The sequence below is a fragment of the Hippopotamus amphibius genome, chromosome 12 (assembly GCF_030028045.1).
Source record: "Hippopotamus amphibius kiboko isolate mHipAmp2 chromosome 12, mHipAmp2.hap2, whole genome shotgun sequence".
Classification (NCBI taxonomy): domain Eukaryota; kingdom Metazoa; phylum Chordata; class Mammalia; order Artiodactyla; family Hippopotamidae; genus Hippopotamus; species Hippopotamus amphibius.
In genome coordinates this window covers 11,601,599-11,629,006 of record NC_080197.1, presented here as the reverse complement: position 1 = coordinate 11,629,006, position 27,408 = coordinate 11,601,599, and the positions used below count along the sequence as shown (strand labels likewise).

The window sequence follows — 27,408 nt, the reverse complement described above, 5'->3', positions numbered from 1 at the left end:
CCGCTCAGAGTCCCAGATACAAAATGTCATCTTGCAGCCTTTGCTTTGGAGCATCCCAAACTGCTTTCCCACCCACAATATCCTCCTGGTTCCCTTGGTCACTATTAATGGCTGGTCCAGAGTGCTGGGCTCACCTGAGCAGGAAGCCGTAGGAGAATTCGAGGAGTCCCATCTCATGCCAGCCACTGCCCGCTTCCATGGTGTCGCCCAGCAGGACAGTGCGGAGGTTGGTATACATGGCTTCTGTGAGTGCCTGGAGTTCTTTGTGGAGGAGAGTCCTGGGGCAAGGAACAAAGGAGCGAGAATGTAGCTTCCAAAAAATATATATATATATGCACACAGGCACCTCCTCCCCAAACCTCAGAGTCCCAGAGCTCTAATTCCTCCTTAGCAATGGGGGTTTTTGGAAGATTTTGCCAAGCACAATGATCTCATTTCATCTTTTGACAACCCGAGGGATAACAGCTACTATTATGATACCCATTTTACAGATGGAGAAACTCAGGGACAGAGAGGAAAGTGACTTGCCCAAGGTCACCCAGCCAGTAAGTGTCACCAAGGGAACTGAAACCCTGATCTGCCCAACTCCAGAGTCTGAACTCTTAACCATGGTAGTCATCCCTGCTTGGGGTACACAAGCTTGGATAAGGAACCCACAGCCTTGCAGAAGAGAGAGAACTAAGAAACCAACCCTTTCTCCTTGAGATCCAAAGTTAGGGAGATCTATTTGGATAAAGTGTCTCTGACCAAGAAGTGCTAATAAGACATGACTCCAAGTGAACACTACACGAGGAATAAGGGAATCTGGCTGGTGATCTGGTCTCATCATGTGTACCTAGGTGTCTGAGGAGAGGACTAGTTCAGGGACAGCGTGTGGCTGAAGCTAGAAGCCCCTCTGTACTGAGCCTCCACAATACAGTCAACACTGAGCCATGACTGAGCATATGATTAGAAGCCAGGAAAGATGGGATCTTCTATTTAAGTTTAAGGCCCCTCTACACTGCACAAGGATCTAAACCGTAAAGGACCGCACCACATCAAGCAAAGTGTCCATGGGGTGGTGCAGAGCCGATGTCCAACAGCGACACCTTGTGGCAGCAACAAGAACAGTGCTAGGGTACCCCTCAGGTGCTCTGACTCTTTGTCGCCACCTGCTGTTTAGAAATAGGATGGACCCCTTTAGACTGAGTAAGCCCGTGGGTTCTTGGATAATTCAAGACGGGAACGCTTCCAGAGGGGTTCCATGAATTTTCAGGTAGTAAAAGCTTTGGGATGATTCATTGTTGGAAAAACAACAGACACGACCCATGTGAGATAAAGGGCTTACCACAGTGCTTGGCATACTGTAAGGACTTAATACATGGGAGCTGGCACAGTGATCACCCTGCTGCAGCTGTTCCCTTGACTCCATTCCAAGCACTATGCCTTGACAGAGACAGAAGCCCTCAGTGGATGTGGCAGGCATGCCCAGACCTCATGCCAGCTTGTGAGAAATGCCCAGAAACTCTTGGGGGCAGACACTGGAGGAAACTGGGGTCCTCCAGAACAGGGGGGTAGGATGCAGTGAACTGTGGACTCTTCTTGCTAACGGAACCCCTGGAATAGCGGGCCCCAGGACACTCAGGCTCAGGAACACACCTAGCAGCCATCCCACAAAGTCAAAGTCAGACTGAGCATTGCCTCTCATCAGTGTTCACCGCATGATGCTGGCCTTTCCTCAGCTTTAGCAGTGCTGCAAAGCCCAGCCTTCTAGATGCTTTTCCTGACTCCAGGAGGCGACTTTTCTTAGAGACAGATCACTAAAGATAACCATCAGATCACGTGCAATCTTTAGGGATGGAGGCAGAGTCTTATTTCCTCAGTATCTCGGGGGGAGGAGAATGGGCTGTGGAGTCTGCAGATCTGGGTTCAAATCCCAGCTCTTGCTAGCAGTAGACCTTGGGTAAGTCATTTCACTTCTCTGAGCCTCAGTTTCCTCATCAGTAAAATATGGATAAAAATAGCTTCCTCTGAGGCTGTTGCACAGATATGAACATGTGCCTATCAAACACTTGGCATTTGGCAGGTGTCTTAAGAGGGAGATTGGCGTCATTCTGTGCCCCTGCATCTGGGACGGTAACCAGCATATGAATGAATACAGACTAACTGCTCTCAAAGGTCCTTTTGTTGATGTAAATATCCTTTTCACACCTGCTGTGTGGCCTCAGGCAAGTCGCTTCTCTCCTCTGAGCTTTGTGTCCTCATCTATAAAATGGGGCTGTACTATTTACAATAGCCAGGACATGGAAGCAACCTAAATGTCCACCAACAGATGAATGGATAAAAAAGATGTGATACATACATACAATGGAATATTACTCAGCTGTAAAAAGGAATGAAACTGGGACATTTGTAGAGACATGGATGGATCTAGAGACTGTCATACAGAGTGAAGTGAGTCAGAAAGAGAAAAACAAATATCGTGTATTAACACATATATGCGGACTACAGAAAAATGGTACAGACCAACTGGTTTGCCAGGCAGAAATAGAGACACAGATGTAGAGAACAAACATATGGACACCAAGTGGGGAAAGTGGGGAGGGTTGAGGGGGGAATGAATTGGGAGATTGGGATTGCCATATATACATTACTAATAAGAAGAAAAAAAAAACAAATTGTGCACTCTAAAATGGGGCTGTAAGTTTCCCTCCAGCATTGCTGACAAGACCATGAGATCATGCATGATGCCCGGCACAGAGTACAGACTCAAAAATATTAATCACCCCACCACCTCCCTTCATTTGACAGATATGGAAACAGAGGCTCAGAGAGGGGGGTGACTTGCCCAAAGTCACAAAGCCAGGCAGTGGGAAAGCCGGGATTTGAATCTAGGTCTAGTTGACCCCAACCGTGGTCTCCTTCTACTAAAATTCAGAGCTGCCTCTTGAGAAGTAGAGTTGTTCAGCCCAATTCTCTGGGGTTGTTCTTTGTTTCGTTGATGTTTGTTTTCTCAAAACAAAATATCTTTACTGAACATCTGCTGTGGAGTCACCCCATGCAGGCCTTGAACTATGTGGGTAGAAGCTGATCACCCACCCTGGCCCACCCACAGGTACCGTCTGCAGCCACTCACGGTTTCATCTTAGACTTTTCATCACTGGGGCTGTAATGTGGAAGCTGCACATCAAAAATCCTCTCCATGAGGAAGACGGCGTAGGCATGGAAGTCCAGCCTGGTGCGAGGCTCCCAGACCACCATGTCGTAGGAGTGTGGGTCCAGGAGGACAGTGACATACCTGCCCCCCACCAGCACCTGGGAAGTTGGCAAGGGATGGAGTGAGGAGCACAGCTATGAACAACAGCAGTTCTCAGAGGTCAAGGGCTTACCCCATGCCAGGCACTGGCCCCACCAGGTACTTAACAGACAATGTCCCCTCCTCTACCCCTCACGACCACCCTGTGAGGCAGGGACCATCATTCACCCATTTATACCTGAAATTGAGGCTTAAAGATGGCACGTAATATGCCCAAGATCATACAGCTGTGAAGTGGCAGAGCTGGGACTGGAATTCAGCACTTTTTGAACAAAAGTTTATGCTCTTAACTACCTCACTTTTAAGCATCTGCCATGGTTATCTTGGTTACTGTCATATCCCCAGTAGCCAGGAGACAGTCTGCCCGTGGAAGGCAGCAAATGGATGTGTGTGCATCATAGCTGGATGGATGGGATAGATGGTTGGGATGGACGGGATGGACGGGATGGGCAGGATGGACGGATGGATGGATGTACAGATGGATGGATGGAAGGATTTTGGTGGATACATGGATACATTATAGGTGTGTGTGGGTGGATGATGGATTGATGGATGGATGGATGGATGGATGGATGGATAAAAGGGTGGAAGGAAGGAAGGAAAAATGGATGGATGGATGGATGGATGGATGGATGGATGGATGGATGGGTGAATGGAAGTTGTTGGGTAAATTCTAGTGGATGTGAAAGCAATACCCACTTCTTTGGGAAGCTGAGCTCTGTCTGTAACGTGCTACTCACGAAGGAAGAAAACAGCACTGGAGAACTGTAATCCTGCAGTCAACAAAGGTAAGGGCATTTTCCCCTCAAATGTCTGTGGAGGGGTCACACAACTCTAACTACTCACTGCCTTGGCCCTGTTTTCAAACTGTGGTCTGTGAGTCACGTTAATCAAACTCTCTTATAAAATACAGGCCAAGAGCCAAGAAAAAATGCTATTGGATGGGTGGATAAATGGAAGGAGAGATCACTGAATAAATGCTGGATGAAAAGATGGATGGATGGGTGGCTAGAGGTTGGTTGCAAACTAAATGTATGAAGGACTGTTGGGTACATGGATGGCAGGATGCTAAGTGGATACTGGGTAAACAGATTAAAGCATGAATGTTGAATGGATGGAAGTTGGAAGGATACATGGAAGATGGATGGATGAGTGGTGGTTGTTTGGATGTTGAAGCAGTAGATGGAGAAAGATATAAACAGATGTATATCAAGTGGACAGACATTGGATATTGAAAGGATAGATCACTGAACGCTGGGTGGTAGTGGCAGATGGATGGACGCATGGGCAGAGAAGTGGAAGAATGGGAAGCTGGTGGAAACTGAATGTATGGATGAAAGTTGGATGGCTGCTAGGCCCATGAGTGGAAGAATGCTGGGTAGACAGATGGAAGAATAGATGATGGACAAATGGATGCACAGATTTTGGATATTTAGAAAGATGTACAAATGAGTAGACAGATGGAGGTTTGATGGAAATGGAACATTTGAATGAATATTGGATAGATACTAAGATGGAAGAAGGCTGCTTAGATATTGGGCAGATACACAGAAGGACAGCTGTTAGATGGATGGATGGGTGTGGGATAGATGGAAGTTGAATGAATGGATAGAGGTCAGTTAGATGAACATACAAGTATTGGATAATATTAAATGACTGCATAGCTGGATGTTGGGAAGATGCTAGAGGGATGCTGAAGGGATGAATGTTAGGTAAGTGTTGGATGTACATTTGGTTAAGCATATAGAAAGTTGGCTGGACCACTGGATGGTTAGTGTATAGACGGATATTCAAGAAATCAGTAAACACCAGGTTTAATAGGCCTGGCTGCTCATCCCCTTCCCACCCAAGAGGCAAAAGAGGCACTTACAGTAAAGATATCACCATGCTTCTTCTTCATCCTAGTGAGGAAGCTGGCAGCATCTTTTCCAAACTCCAAGGCGTAGCCCAGCCAGGGGATACTGCCCAGGTCCAGGGGAGGCTCGCCAGGCCGCCTGCAGAAGCCACAGCATTATCACCATTTGATAAAGCAGGGAAGAGGATAAAGAGTGCAGGGCATGGGGTGAGAGTTTCACCGGAGAGGTAGGCTTCCCCAAGGAGACATTTGACCAAAGACCTGAAGGCAGTGAGTGGGAGAGCCACACGGATATCTAAAAGAAGAACTTCTGAGCAGAGGGAACAAGTGCAAAGTCCCTGAGGCTGGATCATGCCTGCTGTGTTCAAAGAACAGCGAGGAGGCCAGTGTGGCTGGATTGGCGGGAGCAAGAAGTATGTAGTAGAAGTTGAGGCCAGAGTGGTAACAGGGGTCAGACCACCAGGGCCTTGTAGACAGCTCTGAGGACTTCGGCTTTTGCCCTGAGTGAGGTGGGAACCATTCAAGTTTGGAGCAGAGGAGGGACAGGATTTGGCTTCGGTCTTTACAAGATTCTTTTGGCTGCTGATAGGGAACAGACCGCAGGGGGCTGAGAGCAGAAGCTGGGGGACGAGTTGATGTTGGTACATATTATGGGGTCCAATTTTTTTTTATAAATTTATTTATTTTATTTTATTTTTATTTATTTATTGGCTGCATTGGGTCTTCGTTGCTGCACACAGGCTTTCTCTAGTTGCTGCGAGCGGGGGCTACTCTTCATTGTGTGCGGGTTCCTCATTGTAGTGGCTTCTCTTGTTGCAGAGCATGGGCCCTAGGCGCGTGGGCTTCAACAGTTGTGGCACATGGGCTCAATAGTTGTGGCTCACGGGCTCTAGAGCACAGGCTCAATAGTTGTGGCACACAGGCTTAGCTGCTCCGTGGCATGAGGGATCTTCCCAGAGCAGGGCTCGAACCCGTGTCCCCTGCATTGACAGGCGGATTCTTTACCCCTGCGCCACCTAGGAAGTCCAGGGGGCCCAATTAAGGTGGTCATCTCTCTGCAGGCCAGAGAACCTTCCAGAACCCAGTAGTATAAGGAAACAGAGTTCTTTGAGCCAGCGTGGACCGGGTTCCTGGTCATCTCATACTCCCTGTTATGCCCACTGAGAAAGGGTAAGGCTGGAGAGCACTGCTGGATGGCAGGAGGTGGCAGAAGAGCTGGCCTCACCACTGACCCCTGACTGCCCCTTTCCAACTCAGAATCTGAAGTATCTCAGGAGGCCAGAGGCCACGCCCATGGCCTGTGGGGATGCCCCAGGGGTACAGGTACCTCAGCCAGGGGGTAGGAAGGTTGTGTGTGATATTCAAGGTCAAAATCTCATCTGTGAGAGCAGAGGGACTCCTCTGAGAATATAGTAACAAATTTCTAGCTCGCTGTGGTGGATGGAATTCTAAGATGACCACAATAGCCTACAGCTTGTATAGTCCCCTCCCACTGCCTGAAGTACATGGTACAGTTGAGTCTGAGAAAGAATGATTCTTCTTAGTGGGCCTGGCCTAATCAGGTGGGAGCAGGGCTTACAAGGGACAGGGATCTTCCTGGCAAAAGAGGCTCAAAGCATGAGAGAGATTTGGCACAAGGAAGATTCTTTGTTGCTGGCTTTGAAGATGGAAGGGGCCACATGGCAAGGAATGCAGGGGGCCTCTAGGGGCTATGAGTGGACCATGGCTGATAGCAAGCAAGGAAATGGGGAAGGCAATCCCACAACCACAAGGAGCTGAATTCAGCCAGATTCTTCCTTGTTGGTTCCTGATAGGAAGGCAGCCTGGCCAACACCTTACTTTCTGTCTTGTATGACTCTGGACAGAGAACACTGTGCTGGACTTCTGATCTACCTAAGTGTGAACTAATAAATGGGTGTTGTTTTAAGCTCCCAAGTATAAGGTAATTTGTTACGCAGCAAGATATTAATACACTCAAACTGACATTGCACTTGCACTGGGCCCTGCCCTTGGCCAAGCATTCACTATATGACTGTCTCATCCCATCCTTCCCTACCAGACTCTGAAGGAGGGGTTGTTCACTAAAGAGAGTTACATTATGATCACAAAATGGGCCTCACAATATTACATTCACTCCTTCACCAAATATTAACTATGAAGCAGGGACCATCCCGGATGCTGGAGATACAGCAGTGAACAGGGAAGAGGAGGTGGAGAGCCCTGGCCTCTCAGGGCTTACATACTAATGAGGGAAGACAGACAAAAACAAAGAAGCAATATTGTTTCCGAGAGGAAGAAGTGTGATAAAGAAGATAAAGGAGATACAACACGACAATGAAAAGACAAATAACCAAATTTAAAAAGGCACAAAAAAATCTGAATGGAAACTTCTCCAAGGAAGATATACAAATGGCCAGTAAGCCCACGAAAAGATGCTCAACTGTGGGAAGACAATCGGGAACCTTTCTGAAACCTTGAAAATGTTAAAGTATGTGGGCCGAGCGATGGGATTCAGAATGTCCTGCTTGAGCAGTGGAGGAACTGAGGGTGCGGGGCGTGGAGACTAATATCACCCTGTTTGGCCCTGAAGGACGGCTGGTTAGCCAAAGACGGGTAAGATTCCTCAGAGGAGGAACAACCTAAGACAGGCACAGTCGCAGAGGGGCCAACAGGGGTGGTGCATAGAGCCTTCCTTATAGCACCCTGTTTGGCCCTGGAGGATGACTGGTTAGCCAGAGACGGGTAAGATTCCTCAAGGGAGGAACAACCTAAGACAGGCACCGTCACAGAGGGGCCAACACGGGTGGGGCACAGACCCCTAATATCTGAGAGAGGTCTCCTGCCCCCAGGGCTGTTTTGCTCTCCACCCCCAGCTCAAATCCACACCTGCTCAACTCGGACCCAGGAAGTAAACAAAGATAACTGCCTCAGTCATGTGAGGCCTTTGATTGTTTATGAGTGTAACCTGAGAATGTTAGCCGAAGAACTCAATAAAAGCAACCTGGGATGAGTCAGCAGGGCTCTTGATCCGAGAGGTCTTGAGCCCCCCGGTCCCACTTTTCTCTTCAGTCTGTGTCTGTGTCTTCTTCAAGCTTGCGGCACCCGTCACTCACCTCGAGTTGCCGAGCTGGTCTCGGCACTCAACATCATTAGTCACTGGGGAAATGAAAATCAAAACGACATGCAGTACCACTTTGAATCCACTAAGATGGCCACAATGTAAAGAGAAAAAAAAAAAGAAAAGGAAAATAAGTTCTGGCAAGAATGTAGAGAAATGGGAATGCTCATGTGCTTCTGGTGGAAACGTACAATGGTGCAGATGCTTTGGAAACCAGTCTAGTGGTTTCTTGAAAGGTTACAAAGAGTGACTACATGACCCAGCAATATACCCCAAAGAACTGAAAACATATGTTCACAGACAAACTTATACACTATTGTTCACAGGAGCATTAATCATAATAGCCCCAAAGTGGAACCAACCCAGATGCCCACTGATGGATGAATGGAGAAGCACAATGTGGTGGATTCATACCATGGAATATTGTTCAGTCATGAAAAGGAATGAGGTTCTGATTCACGCTACAACGTGGAAGCCCCTCAAAACCATCGCACTGAGTGAAAGAAGCCAGACATGAAAGGCCACTTAGGGTATGATTCTATTCCTGTGGAATGTCCAGAAAAGGCAAACCAATGTTGATAGAAAGTAGATTCACGGTTTCCAGAGTCTGAGCGGAGGAGGAATGGAGAGTGACTGCTCATGGGTACCAGGTTTTTTTGGGAGTGATGACTATATTCCAGAGTTAGACAGCAGTGATGGCTGCACAAAAACTACCGTGGTATACTAAAAACCACTGAATTGTATATTTAAAAATGGCGAATTTTATAGTATGTGAATTATATCTCATTAAAGAAAAAAGAAAGAAGGGTGATATGAGATAGTAACGGGGGCTAGTTTAGAGAAGGTGGTCAGGGAGGGCCTCTCCAAGGAGATGCCATGTGAGGAAGAGTGGGGAGAAGGAAGAGTGGGGAGAAGAACTGTATAGGCAGAGAGAACAGCAAGTGCAAAGGCCCTGGGGTAGGAGTGCACTTGGTGAGGTTCTCAAGACAGCAGGAGCTGGTGTGGCTGGAGCGTAGAAAGTGAGGGTGAAAGATTGGAAAGGACATGTAGACCAAGAGGGCCAGTGGCCAAGGAGAGAGTTTGGCGTCTATATCAAATGTGATGGGGACCCTCTGGAGGGTTTGAAGTAGGATTTAGGAAGTGATGTGATTATGCTTTTAAAAGGTTGCAAGAGGGAATTCCCTGGTGGTGCAGTGGTTAGGACTCCGCACTTCCACCGCAGGGGGCAAGGTACGATCTCTGGTCGGGGAACTAAGATGCCAAGGGCTGTGCAGCATGCTCCCCCCCCACCACCACCAAAAAAAAAGAGGTTGCAAGAGCTAGAGGCAGGAGGGAGCTCTGTTAGGAGACTAAATCGGTATCGGTGGACGTGGAGGCTTCGGTCCCTCGTGAGCCAGGCCTAGCATCCGACTCTCCCACTCCCAGGACAGATCCAGGGGGGACCACCCTCCCTTCATCCTTCTTCCCCTCCCTGTCTACCTTCCTCCACCACAGCCTCCTACCTCCTCAGTCTGACTGGCCCCCAAAATAACCCAAAGTTGGGGGACAGGTGGTGGACAGAGAGATTGGCTAGATTTGAGGGCCAGAGTTTGGGAAGTGTGGAAGCAGAACCAGAGGGGCGGGCTGAGGGCATTAGGAAGTGCCTCCCCCACCCACGTCCTCCTCTCTCCCCACCCCACCCTGCCTCTGAGACCATCACCGGGGAGACTCGCAAAGGTGCAGCTCTGGGATCCTAAGGGGGTGCTGGAGACGTGCCAGGAGCCTTCGTTTCCCCTCATCGCTCTGTGAGCCAGCTCCTCCTGAAGGCTCCGTTTAGAGGTAAAGCGTCACCCTGGCTCAGCACGGGGCTGGAGGAGCCCAGCGTGCACCAGCCCCCTCCCAGCCCAGGTCCGAGCCCACAGACAGGACACAGGAGCGGCGATTCTTGCACAAGAGGCAGGAGGGCAGGATAGTTAGGAGCCTGACTTTAGCACCACACTTCCTGGCTTCAAATCCCAGCCATGCTTCTTGCTGGCCATGTGACTCTGCTTCCCCATGCCTGTTTCATCTGTAAAACAGGAGTGACGACACTGCTGACCACACTGGGCTGTGATGAAGATGAAGGGGGTTATAGAACAGTGCCTGGCACCTAGCAACCAGGGAGCAGCTGGGGTGGGTCTCAGAAGCAGGACCAATACAAGCCCCGGGTGCCATTTCTTGAGCAACAGCTATATGCCAGGTCCAAAGGTTTCCTTGCTTGGTAATAATGGCTGATACTTGATGAGCCCTGACTGTGTTATCCTATGAGGAAGGAAGTATTGTATTACTATCGAGCCCATTTTACAGCAGACGAAGCTGAGGCACAGAAGGGGCTGCGCCACTTGCCCGAGGGCCCACCGTGGAGTGGAGGGTATGGGTTTCTAATCCAGGCAGGCCTGACTGCAGAGCCCAAACTCTTGACGCTACCCTGGCCCTGAGTCACACCCAGTGGACATCTGCACAGCCACTTTGCAGGTGAGGAAACTGAGAAACAGAGAGGTTTCCGCGACCTTCCCAAATGCAAGGCCTGAGATTTCCCCCTAAGACATCTTTTGGAGTGTGGGTGGGGCTTCCTGTCCCTGCCTTTTACTCTGGCTGCCACTGGAGCTCCCCGGTGAGCCTGGTGTTATTACTAGCAGCTTTCATCTGAGCCTGGTGTTATTTCTAGCAGCTTTCTTCTTTCCCCAGAAAAGTCCTGAGAACTCTCAGACAAAAGCAGGAAGCTGGGAGCCCAGGCGTTTGACCCCTGAGGTGCCAGCGGCTCTTTCAGCCCCTGGGCCCTGAATCCAACTCAGGCCCAGGTTACATTCCAGGGTGACTCAGCCGGAGGCCAGTGGGAGCGAAGGAGGCTCTATTTTGGGGTCTGCGGTCTCTAGCCTCAGCCACAGGCACTCTCACTGTTTTGAGGCACTGCCAGGCCCTGGGGGGCAGGGATACAGGGCTTGATGCTCTCATCCCCAGCTCCTGCCCACACAGCTGACGGCTGCCTGCCCTTCCTGGTTGAGATACCAAGGCATCTTTTCTGATTCTCCCTTGGAGTTTTGACTCCCGTCAAGTGGGTTCCTCAAAAACCTGCCCACTCTTTGCTCACAGAGCTCACCACCAGTTCCATCACCTGTCCTGTCTGTCTCTCCCACTCAAACCTTTGAGAAAATCAGGGAGACTATCATGCATGGGTATCACCGAACGTTGTGTCCGTTGAAGTATCAAACCCTCTCTGGACAAAAGTTCCATGAAGGCAGACACTTGTCGTAGACCCAGCACTTAGAACAGTGCCTGGGACACACTAGGCACTTAATAAATGTCCCAGATGAATGAACCATGCACACAGTTGGTGCTCAATGAGCAGCACCTGCCTCCCAGTCTTGGAAGAGGGTTCAGGAAGCTAAGGCAGGTCAGGTGCCTGACACACAGTCCGCGTGCTGGCTGGCCCAGCGCAGAGGCTGCTCTTCTAGCTGTGCAGTGTTGGTGGACTGCCCGACCTCTCTGTCAGTAGTTTCAACTCAATTCAGGGCCTCAGGGAGGATTTAATGGAGGAACAGAGGGGCTGGTTGCTGCCCAGCTGGGTTGGAACAACCTGAGCTTCTGTTTGAACTGCTTAACCCATTCTCTCCCCAGGGCTCATCTACAGGCTGTCTGCCACTAACCAAGGGCCTCCCAAACCCTCTTCCGCTCTTCCCTCTCATCGCCTCCCACAGTGCAGAAAAAGCACGTGGCCAACTTGCTCTAGTTTCCATTTTCCTGTTTTTGTAATAGACACAGATTCATCGAATTGTTCCTCAGCATAATTAAAAACAAAATAGTAGAGCAGGTATAGTGATAAATAGAACAGCTGCATGTTGGAGAGGCAGCAGGGAGTGGTGGGGACTATGGCAAGGTTTACAGCAGGTTCTGCAACTGAGTCCCAGGCAAGTGTTGCCAGATCTTCTGATTTTTCAAGAGAAGCTGGAAATCTGGAGTTTTGCGTGTGGACTCCCCCGGTTTTCTCCCCTTGTACTGTGTGGTCCACATGAGACCCACCTGGGGCTGAATCCAGCCATAGACTATCATCTGGTGACCTCCAGTTAGTACATGTTGGAATGAGACAAACTTATTTGTGCCTAGTAATTCTGTATCCTTCAAGGGCCCAGAATGGCCCTTGTGCCTTCAGGAACCCTCACCTGATGCCACCGTGCCACCCAAAAAAGAGTCTCCCACCCAGGAGACCTCTTCCAATGCTCCTTGTAGCAGCCACACAAGCCCAAAGAGGAAGACAGACATATTCAGCCGGGTGTAGTGGCTGGGGCATGAGCCATCTCAGAGCACAGATGGAGAAACTAAGGCCTGGAAAGCAGGAAGGATGTTTCTGATACTCACATGACAGATCATTAGCCCTAACGGGCACAGGAGTCAGACTTCTAAGTGCCAACCCAAGGCCTCCTAACTCCCTGCCCAGGAGAAAACCACCTTTCTCAGGAGAAAGCACCCCCAGTTACTGAGCTGGGTTTTAAAAGTCTTTGCCATAATGGCAGAAATTTGAATTTGGACTGGGAAACTAGATGATATTAAGAATTATCTTTTAGGAAATTCCCTGGTGGTCCAGCGGTTAGGACTCCTCGCCTTCACTGCAAAGGGCCCAGGTTCAATACCTGGTGGGGGAACTAAAATCCCACAAGCTGTGCAGTGTGGCCAAAAAAGAAGAAAAAAAAAGAAAAAAGAAAAGGATAGTAGAAATTTATTTTTAAAAAATTATCTTTTATAGTCTCAGGAAGAATAATAGCATCGCAATTGTCATTTTAACATGCATGCTGAAATACTTAATGTTGAGATATCATAATATCTGTAATTTTTAAAAATATGTTAACAACTGTCAAATCAAGGTGATAAGTACAAGGGGTTCTTATACTTTTTATTTTTTCTGTATAGTTGAAATTTTTCATAGTTAAAAGTGTTTTAATTTAAAAAAAAAGGCAAGTAAAGAGGAACTGACTGATTGAAGTAGTGCTTTTTTTCCCCTTTAACTGAGAAAAGCATGAATTTTGGAACCAGCACGTTGTAGAACATAACTCCTGTGTGCCCTTAAGGTGGTCACTTAGCCTTTCTAAGCCTCAGCTGTCAGGTGGGGTGATGGACCTCACCTCAGGGGCTGATCAGGAAAAAGGAATGGGCTATGGGAGGTACAGAGCCTCGCATGTTTTGACCCAAACTTTGGATTACCGTCTACACAGCGTCAGCCTCGTCCACCTCTTTTTCCAACACTTGATTTTTTGTCCTTCCTTAAGAATCTTCTGGTCGTAGCTGCATCTCTTCCTATTTTAACATCTTGTGGTTTAAGACTCTTGAGCATTCAGATCGCAAATAAAATGTGTGGGAAGAATGAAGATTCATTTTTTCTGAAAATTATAAATTCCCACAGCCCAGATTTTTAATCCACATGACCCTGGGCAAGTTGCTTGGCCTCTCTGAGCCTTAGTTTCCTGCTCTGTAAAACAGAGGTAACAAGAGTTCCCCCTCTCCAAGTTAGGAGCAGAAAATGAGATTGGGGGCCTAAATTCTGGTCCCTGTGGGATCTCTCCAGGGTCCACACAACCACCCCTCCCAACTTTCAGTGACTCCCATACCCACACTTCTCTCCAGTACCCACTTGTTAAAACTTCTAAGCTGCCCACAAGTATAAAAACCAACGACTTACCCTCAAAGACAAATTAGCTCTCTGGATTGATAGCGAGAATTAGCTAAAATAATGTTTGGCATTCCTTCCAATCCAGCAAATCCACTCTCATCTACTATCATGGTCATCAGTCCCATTTTAAAGACTGGGAAACTGAGGCAGAGAGCAGATACTCAACTTGTTCTTATTCCTGGAGGCTGGAAGGTTCCATATGCTGAGCACCCAGGTACCCAGCCTCCCAGAATCCATGCGTTTCATGGCTGCCCTCACGTGCCCCAGAGAAAAGCACAGACCAGAAGGGTCCACAGGATGACCCCAGCACATTGCCTGAGATAGCAAAAACACTGGAAACAACTTAAAAGTCCATCAATAGGGACAGGAATAAAAGGGAAAAAAGAAACCTGCCCCAGTTCATACTACGGAGTACTACACAGGAGATCGAGAGAGTGAATTAGATCTCCACTAGCAACACGTATGACATCAAAACGAAAATCTGGAGTGAAAACAGCAAAGGTACAGTCTGAAAACACCTCTATACAGAGTTTCCCAAAATCCTGACAACTGAGGAAAAACAATTCATTTCTCCATAGGGAAACTTATCTGTGGCCTTTTTCATTTTCATTTTTCCAGGCAAATGATTGAAGGTATGGTTTTGTTTCATCTGGAAAGGTGTCCAGAGGCTGAAGAAAAATATGAGCTCATTGCTTAGAAATTCAACTAACATATTGTTTAAAAATAAAAGGTTTCCAGAAAATTTCTGGACTTTTCAGACACTCTGATTTAAACACATACAGACACACTCTTCCACTGTGCTGTGTTACCTACAAGCTAACATCTATATGTATAAGAGTAATTTTTAAAACAGCTGGGAGGCTGAGGAGATGTGACAACCAAAGGCAGTGAGATACCCTGGATGAGGTCCTGGCACAGAACAAAGACGTTAATGGAAAAACTGATGAAATTCAAATAAAGTCTGGAGGTCGGTTCATCATTTAACAGACCACTGTTGGTTTTTTCAGTTTTAACGATTGTACCATGATAATGTAAGAGGTTAACAATAGCGGAAATTGTGTGAGGGGTACTTGGGAACTCTCTGTACAACTTTTCTGTAAGTATAAAACCAGTCTAAAACAAAAAGTGTACTTTTAAAAAGATCTGGAACGTTCCTCCCAAATTAATCAACAGGAGAAGTCGAGAGGTCCTGAATTGTGGGAAGCGTGGTTAGAAGGCCTTCAGTCTTATCTACAACGGGACAAATGCTTAAGTCAAATGTATTCCTTGTGCAATTCAAATTAATTTTTAAAATATTGTATAAAAAGACCTACCTCCATCTCCTTGATTTGAGATGGATGAGTTTTACTTTTCTCCTAAACCACAGATTCTCAATGGAGCAGGAGAACCTTGGGGACTAGAAAGCTGAGACATTTGGTTCTGGTTCTTTGCTGCTTAGGCTGTGGGAGACCTCAGCAGAAGGGAGACCCCTTTGTGGACCTGAGTTTCTCAGGCAGAGGGACATAACCGAGCCTACTCAGCCCCTTCATCCGGGTCGGGGAATCCTGTGGAGGGTGGTTCCAGGGCCGGTAAGAGGGCATCCTTCAGGGCGTCTGCCTTCCCCACCCTCAACTCTGCCGTCTGTGTAATGGGGGTGAAGAACAAGGCTGCCCCATAGGGCTGCTGAGAGCAAGGCTGGGGGTTGACACCGAATTGATGCAGAGGCTGAAGAGCAGGACAGGGCTTCTTCCACCAGGAGTCACACCAAGCATGTCCACGCACCCCCTCTGCACCCGTGACTCCCGGTTCTCACCTGAAACCCCTTCGCAGGTCCTGGGCTTTGCGCTCAGGGCCAGGCCCGGCCGGGCGGGTGTGTGCGGTGGGCGATCAGCCCTCTGGGACTCCTGGCCCCGCACCTTCCCGCGCGCGTCTCCCCGACTTTGAGCCCTCTTTGCCGCGGGGGCTGGGCCTGGCGCCCTCCTCGGGGCGGGAGATGAGCGCGGAGGCCCCCTTCTGCCGGGCACCTGACTCCCACCTCCAGGCTCGCCCGGGGTGGGGGGCGCAGCGGACGGTGGGAAGGCGACACCCCTCCCGCCCGGGGGGCTGCAGCGGGGGGCTCCGACGTGGGCCTACCGCTGGCTCGGCGACCCCCTCGCTGCAGCCGGGGCGCGCGGGCCTGAGCCGAGACGCCCCTTTGTCCCGCCGGGGGCCGCGCCGGGGGGCCGGGTTGCGGGGAGCCGGGGCCGGGCCGGGCCGGGCGGGGGGCACTCACCGCGTGCGCCGGCGGCTCAGCAGCAGCAGCAGCAGCAGCAGCGCGGCCAGGAGGCCGAAGACCACGGCCCAGGACATGGCAGGGCCGGCGACCAGGCGGCGGCGGCGGCGGAGCGCGGGAGGCGACGGGCCTGGCTCGGGGGCCACGGGGGCCACGCGGGCCACGGGGGCGCAGTCCCGGAGCCGCCCCCGCCCCCACGCCCCGCCCTCTCTCCCCGCCCCGCCCACCCGCCTCAGTCCCCAGGGGTGGGTGGGGTCGCTCTTGGAGACTCCGCTCCGGCGGGACTGGCTCCGGCTCTGACTCCCTGGCCCAGGAAAGGGTGGGAGAGATGTACGTGGAAAATGTGGCTGCGAGGGAGGGGAGCTGTGGGGTGGAGGGGAAGGAAGAGGATGTGGCGGGACGGGAGGAGTGATGTAGGAGAAAGCGAGGGAATGTGCAGGGAGGGAGGGATTACGCGGGGGTGTAGGGGGAGGAATGGGGGGTCTGGGGAAGAGGAAGGAAGGGAATATGGGGGGACGAAGGGGTGATGGGGATAGAGAAGGAAGGGTGAGGATGAGAGGGTCACCTGGTGGCAGAGGAGGGATTGGGGTGGGAGGGGGCTGGAGGGGCCTTTCCTCCACATTCCACCTAAACAGCCTCCACCACTCTAGCCCCCCCCCCCCATCCCCACCCCAGAAGGGCTAGAGACCATTATGAAGTTTCTAGTCTGTTGGTCTGGACGGAGTGGGGTTGGGCTGGATTGCACCACCCCCACTCCCGTATTACCTTCAATAACTACAGTGGAGGGGGCGCAAGAGCTCAGAGCACCCGGAGGAGTCCCCCAGCCACAACGGCTGTAAGGGACAGACCAACCAGTGTAAGTCAGCCGCCTGTACCTGGAGCACAGCAAGGGCTCAGAATGTGGTGGACATTGTCACATTACCTGGTGCTTAGGGTGTTGGCCTCTGGTGCCAGTGGTCGTCTCTCTGCAAGAGACCACCCCTGGGGCACTGGTGAGAACCTGGGCTCCCAGCTGGAAGGCCTGGACCTCACTCCACCCTCCCCACTCCCTACACACACCCCCACCCCACTTACACCTGGGAAACCTTGGCCAGGGAACGTACGCTCTCTTAAGCCACTTCCTTATCTGGGGACAGAGAGGTCAGAGTTGTACTTTACCTTAGGGGGTTGCTGTGAAGAACTGATGAGAGCTTGTCAGTAAAGGGAATTGCAAACTAGGGGTGCTGGGCACATGTGAGTTTTGTGAGGCAGTGGGGAGAGCATGGAGCTGGGACCCAGAAGGTTTGATTCTAATCCGGGTCTGCCGCTCGCTGCTGGGTGAATTGAGGCAGGCTTCATTTCATCTTACCCATAGCCTCCTGGACAAGCTGTTACTCCTCCCTGGTCTCCTGGCTTCTGCCCTCATCTCTCTGCAATCCGTTCTCCCTGCAGCTGTCAGAAGGATCCTGCTAGCACCTAAGTCAGATCCTCTACTGAATCCTCCTCAGAACCCTCCATGGCTCCACCTCACTCAGAGCACAGCCCAAGTCCTTACAAGGTCCTGCAAGGACCTTCATCTGCCCCCTCCTACGTCTACCTCCCTATCCTTCTGTCCTCCCACTCTCTGCCTCACCCACTCTGCTCCAGTCACACTCATCTCTTGTCCTGCCCGAAGTGTGCCACATTCACACCCACCCCAGGGCCTTTGCACTTGCTATTCTCTCTGACTGAAACACTCTTCTCTCAGATACTTGCACAGCTGGCTTTTTTTCATCACATCCCTCATCCCTCTGTCTCTGCTCAGTTGTCATCTCCTTAAAGAAGCCCTGCCTGACTGTCTGGTCTAAAGCAGTCACATCAGCCCTGTCTATTGCCTTGAACTGTTTTTTGTTTTTTTCTTGACAGTACTTAACATTTCCTTCTATCACATTAGAGATTCATTTATTTGCCTGTTTAATGTTGGCTGTCAAGGCAGTTGGATAACCCTCATGTGGCCTCAGGCGACTCAGAACATCAAGAGGCAAAACGATTTTCTTGAACCTCTTGTTTATTTATCCAGCTTACCCGCCAGTGAAGCCAACAGTCCCAAAAAGGCCACAGAACAGGCCTGGAGGGTTTTCTCCAAATTTGGGGAGCCCCACGAGGCAGCTTTCTGGCATGGGGTTCACAGCCCAACTTGGCCAATACTAAACAGTGTGACCCCAGGCAGTCTGCCCCACTGCGCCGAGGTGCCTCATTGGTGAAATGTGGATGAAATGAGGAGTAAATGACCTAATCCAAGTGACACACCTGTCAGAGTGCCGGACGCACAGTGAGCATTACTGGGAGTCAACTGTCATTAGCCCTTACTCCACTCCAGCCTCTCACCATACATGTGATCAAGGCTTGGTCTCAGTTTTCTTATTTGAAAAATGGGAAGAACAGTTCCTTCCTCACAGAACCGTTGTGAGCACTGAATTAAATGATGAGAAAATGAAATCACCCAGCACGGGGCCTGGCACACAGTAGGTGCTCAATAAATGTTAGCTCTCCAATCCCACCCACATCCCTGGCTTGAGTGCACACTAGCATCACCTTAGTCCAAACTCCCCCCCAAATAACATGTCCCTCTTCCCCCCCTCAGCCCAGGGGCAAAATCTCCCCAGGGAAGGAGGCCAGCTGCTCACACACCAAAGAGAGAAGAACGTTTTGGGGCCGCTGGCTTCTCCCTTGCTAGTAGAATCTGATTTTGTTCAGGAATCAAGCAGGTGTTTATGAGGATGGCCCCGCCCCCTTCCCACAGAATGAAGCAGCATTGGTCTGAGCTAGCCAGGGACCTCCGTCTTTGCTAGGAATCAGTCCAGGGGTGGCCACGTGGGTGCCATCTGGACATTTGTTAGGGGTTTCTGGGAATTTTTTTCCTCCCTATTCACCTCCTTTTCTTTGGGGGCCATTGCATAAGGATATGATGGTGGGGGTATTATGAGGGAAGCCCAGGAAAATGGCAGAACCCCAAGCCAGAGCTGCAGAGGAACCGTCCCTGGAACCACTTATCTCCAGACTTCTTGTTTAATGAGATAATCAAACGCCTTTGTTGCTGAAGACACTGTGAGTCAGATTTTCTCTTACTTGCAGCCAAAAACTTTCCTAAGATGATTTCCAGTTACAACTGCGCTGAGGATGACATGAGGTCATCACACGTCCAAAGCACCTCGCCCATGAGGAGCATTCAAAAATGTCACTTCATCTCATTAGTTTTGCTCTTTTTTTTTTTTTTTTAACAGCTCATTCTTCTATGCTTATCGGGCTAACAAGGCATCCAACTCTCTGCTTATGGCATCTTGCAGGAACAGGCAGGCTCGGAAAAGTAGCAGAAAATTCCAAACTCCCCTGACCCATGAGGACTGACAGGGTCCTGCAGAGGACAGGGCTGGTATGGCCTCAAGAATGAAGACGAGGGAAGACAACCCCAAGAGTGACCCCTCAGCCTATGGTGAAGGGCTTGAGAGCCAGGTTCAAATCCCAACATTACCCATTGGCATGCTGTATGAAACCTAAGCAAGTCACTTCACCTCTCTGAGCCTCAGCTACCTTATCTGTGCAATGGGCGTGTTGCTGGTAGTGGTGATGGCAGGGAGGCACCCAGTGGGATTTCAACCCCAGCATCTAAGCCTTCATCGGAGAAGTGAAGCCCATATGTCAGGTGGACCTCAGGAAACCTCTCCTCCCATCCATCTCTACCCGGGGCTGCCACCCAGTGAGAAGCATCCGGACTTTCCCCTCTTAAGAGTCTCGGTGTGTCCAGATGTCCACTGTCCACTAGAGCCAAGACATCTGGGCAAATCTCCGGGCCTGCTCAACCTCCACTCTCTTATCTGGCTGCAGTAGGGTCATAAGGACAATGTCAAGTCCCAACTCCTTCAGAAAACAGGGGGCTTTGCCTGGGAAAGGGCAGCCCTTCCCACCTCATGCCCCTGCTTCCTCTCTTCCAAGAATGAGGTCTGGTCCATGTCTGCATCCTAAAGGTCACAAACCAATTGTGTCAGGAAAGGAAAATACATGTGTTTCCTTCTTCAAAGCTGAAAACCAGCCCCATCAGAGACGGGCAGTTTTAAATACTTCTGTAATTATAGTTCTAACTTTCGTTGGTAATTTGGGCCATTCGAAACACTTCCCCATATTTACTCATTTAATCTCTACAAAGGCCTTATAAAATGGGTATTATTATCATTCCCAATTTGCAGATGGTGAAACCAAGGTCCAGAGAGGCTCAGTAACTTACCCAAAGTCACACAGCACTTCCTTTCATAGACTAGAGCCTGGGAATTTGATGCCCTCTGAGGACAGGCTATTTTCCCTGTGGTATGAACACACTAGGGGCTTTCCTACCCCCGCAGATTTACTCATGCTGTTTACCTGCCTGGAAGCCTTCTCTTTCTCTTCCTTTTCGTTTATCCAAACCTGTTAGTTCAGGTTCTCCGAGACAGCCAAGATGAGACGAGACATATAAGAAATTTACAGGGGAAAAGCCAGGGAGGAAAGTGAGGGGAAGCCAGAGGAGGCTGGGAGAAAGGGAAGGACGGAAGGAGGGAGGGATGGAATGGAGGAAGACTGGTTGGTTGTAGACCACAGGGCAGTTCTAAAAATGTTCAATAAGGCTGACAGGAAGTCCTTGAGCCTCCAGAGGAGCCGTGTGTCTCCAGGAAATGGGATCCCTGCCTCCCTCTATGATTAACTGGGAGCAGCCCCTGGGAAGCATGGCCTTCACTCAACTGTGAGGATGAACCCATGGTCCATCCGTCAACTAGGCTCCACACAGAAGACCTGAGAGGTGCATTTTCACAGCTGCTGAAGTAACGAAGTATGTCCGCCACCTAGAACAACAACCCAAAAAACAGCAACAAAAACGCTGACTATACATGTTAGAATCATATCAGCGCAAGAAGAAATTCTTCCACTTACAGAAGCTGGGCCAGGTGGAGAGTGGAGAGGAAGGAGAGACCAAAGCTGCAAAGCTGCTATTGCTTTTGTGCTGCCAAAGAGAGGGTGGGCAAACTCAAGTCTCCAAGCAAGTGAGGTAAGTGAATGAAGTGAGCCTGTCGTATCAGGAAGGCAATAGGGAGGAGTGGGGACAGTGGAAAACTGGAGAGCACCACCCCACCCAAAAGGAAGCTTCCTCTACTCAGTTCAGCCAACTGCGGCCATGCAGAACTACAGCCCAGTGTGGCCAAGTCTTCTGATTCAAGAGAAGCCAGAGATAATGGCTCACATTATTTTAAAACACTGAATAGGCTAACAACACACACCTGCCACCTAACTTTGGTCCTGGAGTTCAGTTGTGCCAGCAGCCAGTGGCTTAGCCATTCTGGAATGCACAAAACAGATCTGGAGTTGGGAGGTTGAACTAAATCACTCTGTAGAATTAAGGAAGGATAGTGGAGTTTCAGGGAGAAGCCAGAGGTGGTGAAGGCCAGGCTGACATGAGGGCAGGTTGGGGGCCTGTGTAGAAAATCCGCCAAGTGAAATTCCCTGTGGAATTAGGATCGGAGCCATGTAATACTGAGTGTTTATCTGTTTGCTGCGTTGGGCTATGGAATAGCAACACACACACACACACACACACACACACACACGTACGTCATTCCCAGTTGCCCCCACACATTCAGAAACAGTCTGCTACACCCACAGGGTGACCAAGTCATTCTGGCTTGCCCAGACTTTTCTGGTTTTAGTCCTGAAAGTCCCGTGTCCCAGGAAATCCCTCAGTTCTGGACAACCACGATGGTTGGTCACACTATCAGCACACATCTGCTGTGTGTGAGTGGGTGAGGCTGACCGGAGATTGGTTCAGCGCTGTGGCAGCCCTCTTGGACCCTGAGGAGAGTCATCGCCAAGCCACACAATTAATTAACTACCCCAGACCATCCTGTGGTAGATTAGAACATGGTCTCTGATTCTGACACTTTGGAATTAGACACTCACACCCTTTGCCGCATGTCTGCTGTGCCTCCCACTGTGGGCAGAGAATACCAGTTCTGAGTAAAGATACAAGAGGAATCACATATCTCCATGTGACCTTCCTGGTTTCTGCCATCAGCCACGACACACGGAGCAAGGCTGAACTCAGCCCACAGCCTGAAGCGGGACTCCCCAGCTGATCTGCAGGCCCATGAGTGAGAAAAATGAGAGTTTGCTATTAAAGCTCATGGAGGTTTTGAGGATTTTGTTAGGCAGCAAAATCCTCAAGCCTGATCGAGGCTTTCTCTCTCAGCGTTTTGGAGTCAGTTTGGTTAGATGTTCTTTGTACCAGTTCGATACAGAATAGGATACTTTCCATGCGCTGGGACTCGTTTTTCTCATCTGTACAAGGAGAAAACGACAGGGCCTCCCTCCGTGATGGTTGGAAGGACTCGAGAAGATCATGGGTCTAGTGCATACAGTAGGCACTTAATAAAAGGGATTTTATTAAAGAAGTGTAATTCTTTCAGCACATACTTGCTGAGCATTTATTTACCAGCACTGTGCTAGGTTCTCTGTCAAGAATTTCAGGGGAGAAAACAAAGAAGGCAAACCTCCCCCATTTTGGTCATTTTCCAACAGGAGTAGAAAAACCACATCTGGATCAGAGGCAGAGGGATGGAGGAAACGACCTGTTTTCTGACGTCCAGGCCTTGGGACCGAATTGTCTATATGTTGTCAAGTCTATATCAAGTCTACATCAATTGTCTATATGATGTCTATATCAAGTCACCGAATCCATGTTGGTGGATTAAGAGACTTGAGGGTCTCTCATGAACAAGGATTTCAGCTGTAATAAAGCCACCCTCTAGCGTCCTTCCCCAAGGAGAGCCAGGATTATGTAGGGAATGTGGTCGGCAGAAAGCCCAGAGGCGGGGGGCAGCTACCCAGACATAAGCAGGACGGAGCTGAGCAGACTTCTGTTCCACTTTCCCAGGCTAGTTCCACGTGGGCCTCTTCTCGGGGTGGGAGATGGTGTTCCAGAGTGGTCCTGCCCGTGTTCCAGGCCATCTGCCAGTGGGGATGGATGCTGGAGCAGAGGGGCTGATTTGATTTCCCCAGGACAGGGGTATAGGCGGGCCCATGGCTCCCAACCAGCTGCCTTGGCACTCTGGAGTGGAAAAAATGAGGTAACCAGACCTCAGTCCTTCAGCGCCCCGCTGTCCTGCCTGAGCACCAGCCTGACTCAGAAGATAACGAGAAAAAAGACCCATGTTGATCCAAAACACAGACACACCTCAAGTGTTGGCCCTCCTGTCACCGGCAGCACCGTGAGAGCCTCAGAACCTCTGTTTTCTTGTGTGGACAATGGGGACAACAGTCAGAGCTGCTCTGCTTATGTCTCAGAGGACAGAAAGGAGCCAAAAAGAGCATGGGGGTAGGAAAATGCTTGCAGAAGTTATTTTCCCTTCCTCCTTCTAGAAATTACACCAAGGCATCAAAGAGAATGAAGAAAAACCCCACAAACTCCATTTTTAGCAAAACCAGGAGAGAGTTATAATCCATAGACTTCATAGCATGTGTGAAATTTTCCAAAAGCAGCTTTGAAATAGGGCGGAAGTCATACAGGAGGTGGTGAGTGGGTTCAGTGGTGGCAAATCTCAGAAAGCATCAGCAAAAGAGTACTTTCTGGGGATGAGTGCTTACCCTGAGGTGAAAAGCTGGAGTCCTGATTTATAAAAATGAATGTAGGAACTGGGGTGAGAAGCAGAAGCCCTCTTGGATCTGGTTTGATTCTGAGAAACAGAGAAGGTATAACAAAGAATTAGAGAGAGAAGACATATTTGCAGGGAACAGTCTGTCTCTTTGTCAGAGAGGAGAGAACCTTTTAGTTACAAAGTCTAAGAAATTACACTCCTTCGGGACTTCCCCGGTGGCGTAGTCGTTGGGAGTCCACCTGCCAATGCATGGGACGTGGGTTCGAGCCCTACTCTGGGAGGATTCCACATGCCACGGAGCAGCTAGGCCCGTGCGCCACAACTATTGAGCCTGTGCTCTAGAGCCCATGAGCCACAGCTATTGCACCCATGTGTGACAGCTATTGAAGCCCACGCACCTAGGGCCCGTGCTCCACAACAAGAGAAGCCACTACAATGAGGAGCCTGCACACCACAACGAAGAGTAGCCCCTGCTCTCAGCAACTAGAGAAAGCCCACGTGCAGCAACGAAGACCCAATGCAGCCATTAAATAAATAAAATAAATAAATTTATTAAAAAAAAGAGAGAAGAAATTACACTCCTTCTTCCCACAGAAACAATCAGTAAATAGCTGACCCAGAAAAATCAAGCCCTTCCAATGACAAGTTTTTAAAAATAAATGTAGGGCTTCCCTGGTGGCGCAGTGGTTAAGAATTCACCTGCCAAGGCAGAGAACACGGGTTTGATCCCTGGGCCAGGAAGATTCCACATGCTGCAGAGCAACTAAGCCCATGCACCACAGCTACTGAGCCCATGCACCACAACTACTGAAACCAGCATGCCAGGAGCCTGTGCTCCACAGCAAGAGAAGCCACCACAATGAGAAACCCACGCACCACAATGAAGAGCAGCCCCTGCTTGCCACAACTAGAGAAAGCCCGTGCACAGCAACAAAGACCCAATGCAGCCATAAACAAACAAACAAACAAATAAATAATGAAATAAATAAAAAAATAAAAATAAGTATAAAAGCCTTGATACAAAGATATTATAATAAACTATGCAGAAAAGAGCATAAAAAACTACCAACAGAGGAAAAATGTTAACACAGAGAGGATGAAAATTATTCCAAATAATTTTGGCATGAATAAAAAAGTTCAATGAGCAATCACCTCTATGAAGGAAAAGAAAAAAGAAGACGTAATTGAAGAACTCAGGAAGAAGATGGCAGGAAAAGGAGGTGATGAACGTGAGCTGACAGAGCTCATGAAAGAAATAGAAGGGAGAAAATTGCAGAAATGAAGGCAGACTTGGAAAGAACATGAAGGAGAACAGACCTTGCAGAAAATACAGTGAGGGACATGGATAACAAAAATGAGAAAAGAGAAAAAATGAAAGAGAAGTAAAGAAAGCAGTAGAAAGACTAGAAAGAAAGTGATAGGTAAAGGAGAGCCAATGTATGCATAATTGGAGATTTCAAAGAAGAAATACAAAATAATTGAACAGAACAAATACATAAAGGTATAATTCCATAAAACTTGAAATAAAAGAAGGCTTGAATCTACACATTGAAAGGTGACACTATCTGCCAGTATCCAGAGTGGTTGAGACTAAACCACATGCCAGTAAAGTTATTATAAAGATAAAGAAAAAATCCTTTAGGCAATCATTTGTAACACCTGGGAGCTGGATCATAGAATTCAAAGCTGCTTACATCGAGTGATCTCACTATAAGCGTATTTAACAGTACAGAAGTAAGCAGTGAAAAAGATGGACTAAAACTAGGAAATGGAGGGAAAGGGAAGGGAGAATGAGAAAATGTAATTTTATGAAAGGAAACTAATAGATGCTGTCTTAAAAAATAAAGGACTAAAGTTATATCATATTATATGCATAAAGGGAACCATTAGACAAAAACTCCAAAGTTTCCTAAGTATTGGAAGAATTACCTACAAAAAATAAAGCAAATTTTTAAAAAGCAGACGTCACAGTGAAAGACTTTTAACTACTCCCTCCCCCGCAAAACCCCCAAATGGCAGAATCCTGACTAACTATACCACTATAGCAATAAATATAAATGTGCTTAGTTGTGGAAAGAAAAAAAAATTTTCAGATTGAATCACAAAGCAGAACCTGATTTTATGTTGTATATAAGACAGTCACTAAAACAAGTGATTGTAGGGACTTCTCTCGCAGTCCAGTAGTTAAGACTTAGTGATTACACAGCAGGGGGCGAGGGTTCGATCCCTGGTTGGGGAACTAAGATCCCACATGCCATGCGGCGGGCCAAATAAATAAATAAATAAAACGAGTGATTGAGAAAGATTAAACACGGACGGGGGAGGGGCAGAATATATTAGACAAAGGCATACAAAACGGAGGGCGGATTGCAGTCTTCTATGAGATGAAATCAGAAGAGGAAAGCTGTAAACAAGATGGAGAAAAGCTCTATATAGTGCTGAGGGTCCATTTGCCATTAAAGATAGAAAGATGTGAGCATCCACATACCAAATAACCCTAAGGTTGCCTTGCCCTATAACAGGTAGTTACAGGGCAAGGAGACTTTGTCACTTCTCTCCGTCTTTGAAAGATCAAGAAGACAGAAAATAAGGATACAGGAGACAAAAATAACATAATGAACACTCACAAATATAAGCCATATATTAGGCTACAAAGAAAGCCTCAATAATTTTTTTTTAAAGTGGAGTAGCACAAATGAGACTCTCAGGTCACAACGCAATAAAGTTAGAAATAAATAATAAAATAATTTAAGAGGACATATGGACCTAGAAAAAGTTTTAAATGATCTCTTAACTCTTGAGTTAAAGAGGAAATAAAACCAATATTGAAGAATTCTTAAAACCCAATGATAATGGAAGTTCTGTTTATCCAAACCTGGGGGGCTTCACCTAAAGTAATGTCCAGCCATAAATATCCTTATTAGCCCTAAGTATCACTAAAAAACAAAAAAGAAGAAATCGAGTTAAGCGTTTGATTCAAAAAGTTTTCTGGAAAGGAATGACCGAAGAAAACAAAGGGAAGGAAAGCAAAAGTAATTAATATGAATAAAGCAGAAATCGATGAGTTGCAAAACAGAAGAAAAATGGGCTCATAAATAAATCCCCAAAGCTGGCTCTTTTGATGATGGCGGCGAATGGAAGCAACAGCAATAAAAAGAGATAAACCACTGGTTCACACCACCCAGAAAAAGTGGACAGCGGGTAAGTATATATAATAAGGAATAACTAGGGGAGAATTAACCACAGGAGAAAAGAGAAAATGAGAAGGATCACCAGGGTCTACTCTGTTCACCTCTATATAATTAAAATTGAAAATATGTATGAAAAGGATAATTTATCGGGAAAATATAATTTACTACTTGGCTTCAGAACAAAGGGAAAGCACACCGAGTCCCCTAGAAGTGCTTTTCCAACTTTAATGGACACACAAATCACCTGAAGTTCTTTTCAAAGTTCAGACTCTGGTTCTGGGACTTCGCCTCAGGTCCTGAATTCTATAAAGCTACCAGATGCTACTGCTGTCTCTGCAAGAGTGTCAAGGCCATAGAAGAAACAGAGACGGCTGACAAAGATCT

At 48.4% G+C, this 27,408-nt stretch overlaps 1 protein-coding gene across 1 annotated transcript in view; it reads right to left on the bottom strand.

The window, feature by feature from the left end:
• The window catches only part of PTGIS (prostaglandin I2 synthase), a 48,162-nt gene extending 31,790 nt beyond the window's left edge, over positions 1-16,372 (bottom strand). Inside the window, exons 1-4 of the mRNA XM_057703365.1 lie at positions 16,200-16,372; positions 5,166-5,289; positions 3,116-3,294; positions 135-278 (exon numbers count right to left, since the gene is read on the bottom strand). Coding sequence (XP_057559348.1) covers positions 135-278; positions 3,116-3,294; positions 5,166-5,289; positions 16,200-16,276 — 524 coding nt within the window. The 5' untranslated portion in view covers positions 16,277-16,372. The remainder of the gene's footprint in view (positions 1-134; positions 279-3,115; positions 3,295-5,165; positions 5,290-16,199) is intronic.
• Between the last annotated feature and the right edge of the window lie 11,036 nt (positions 16,373-27,408).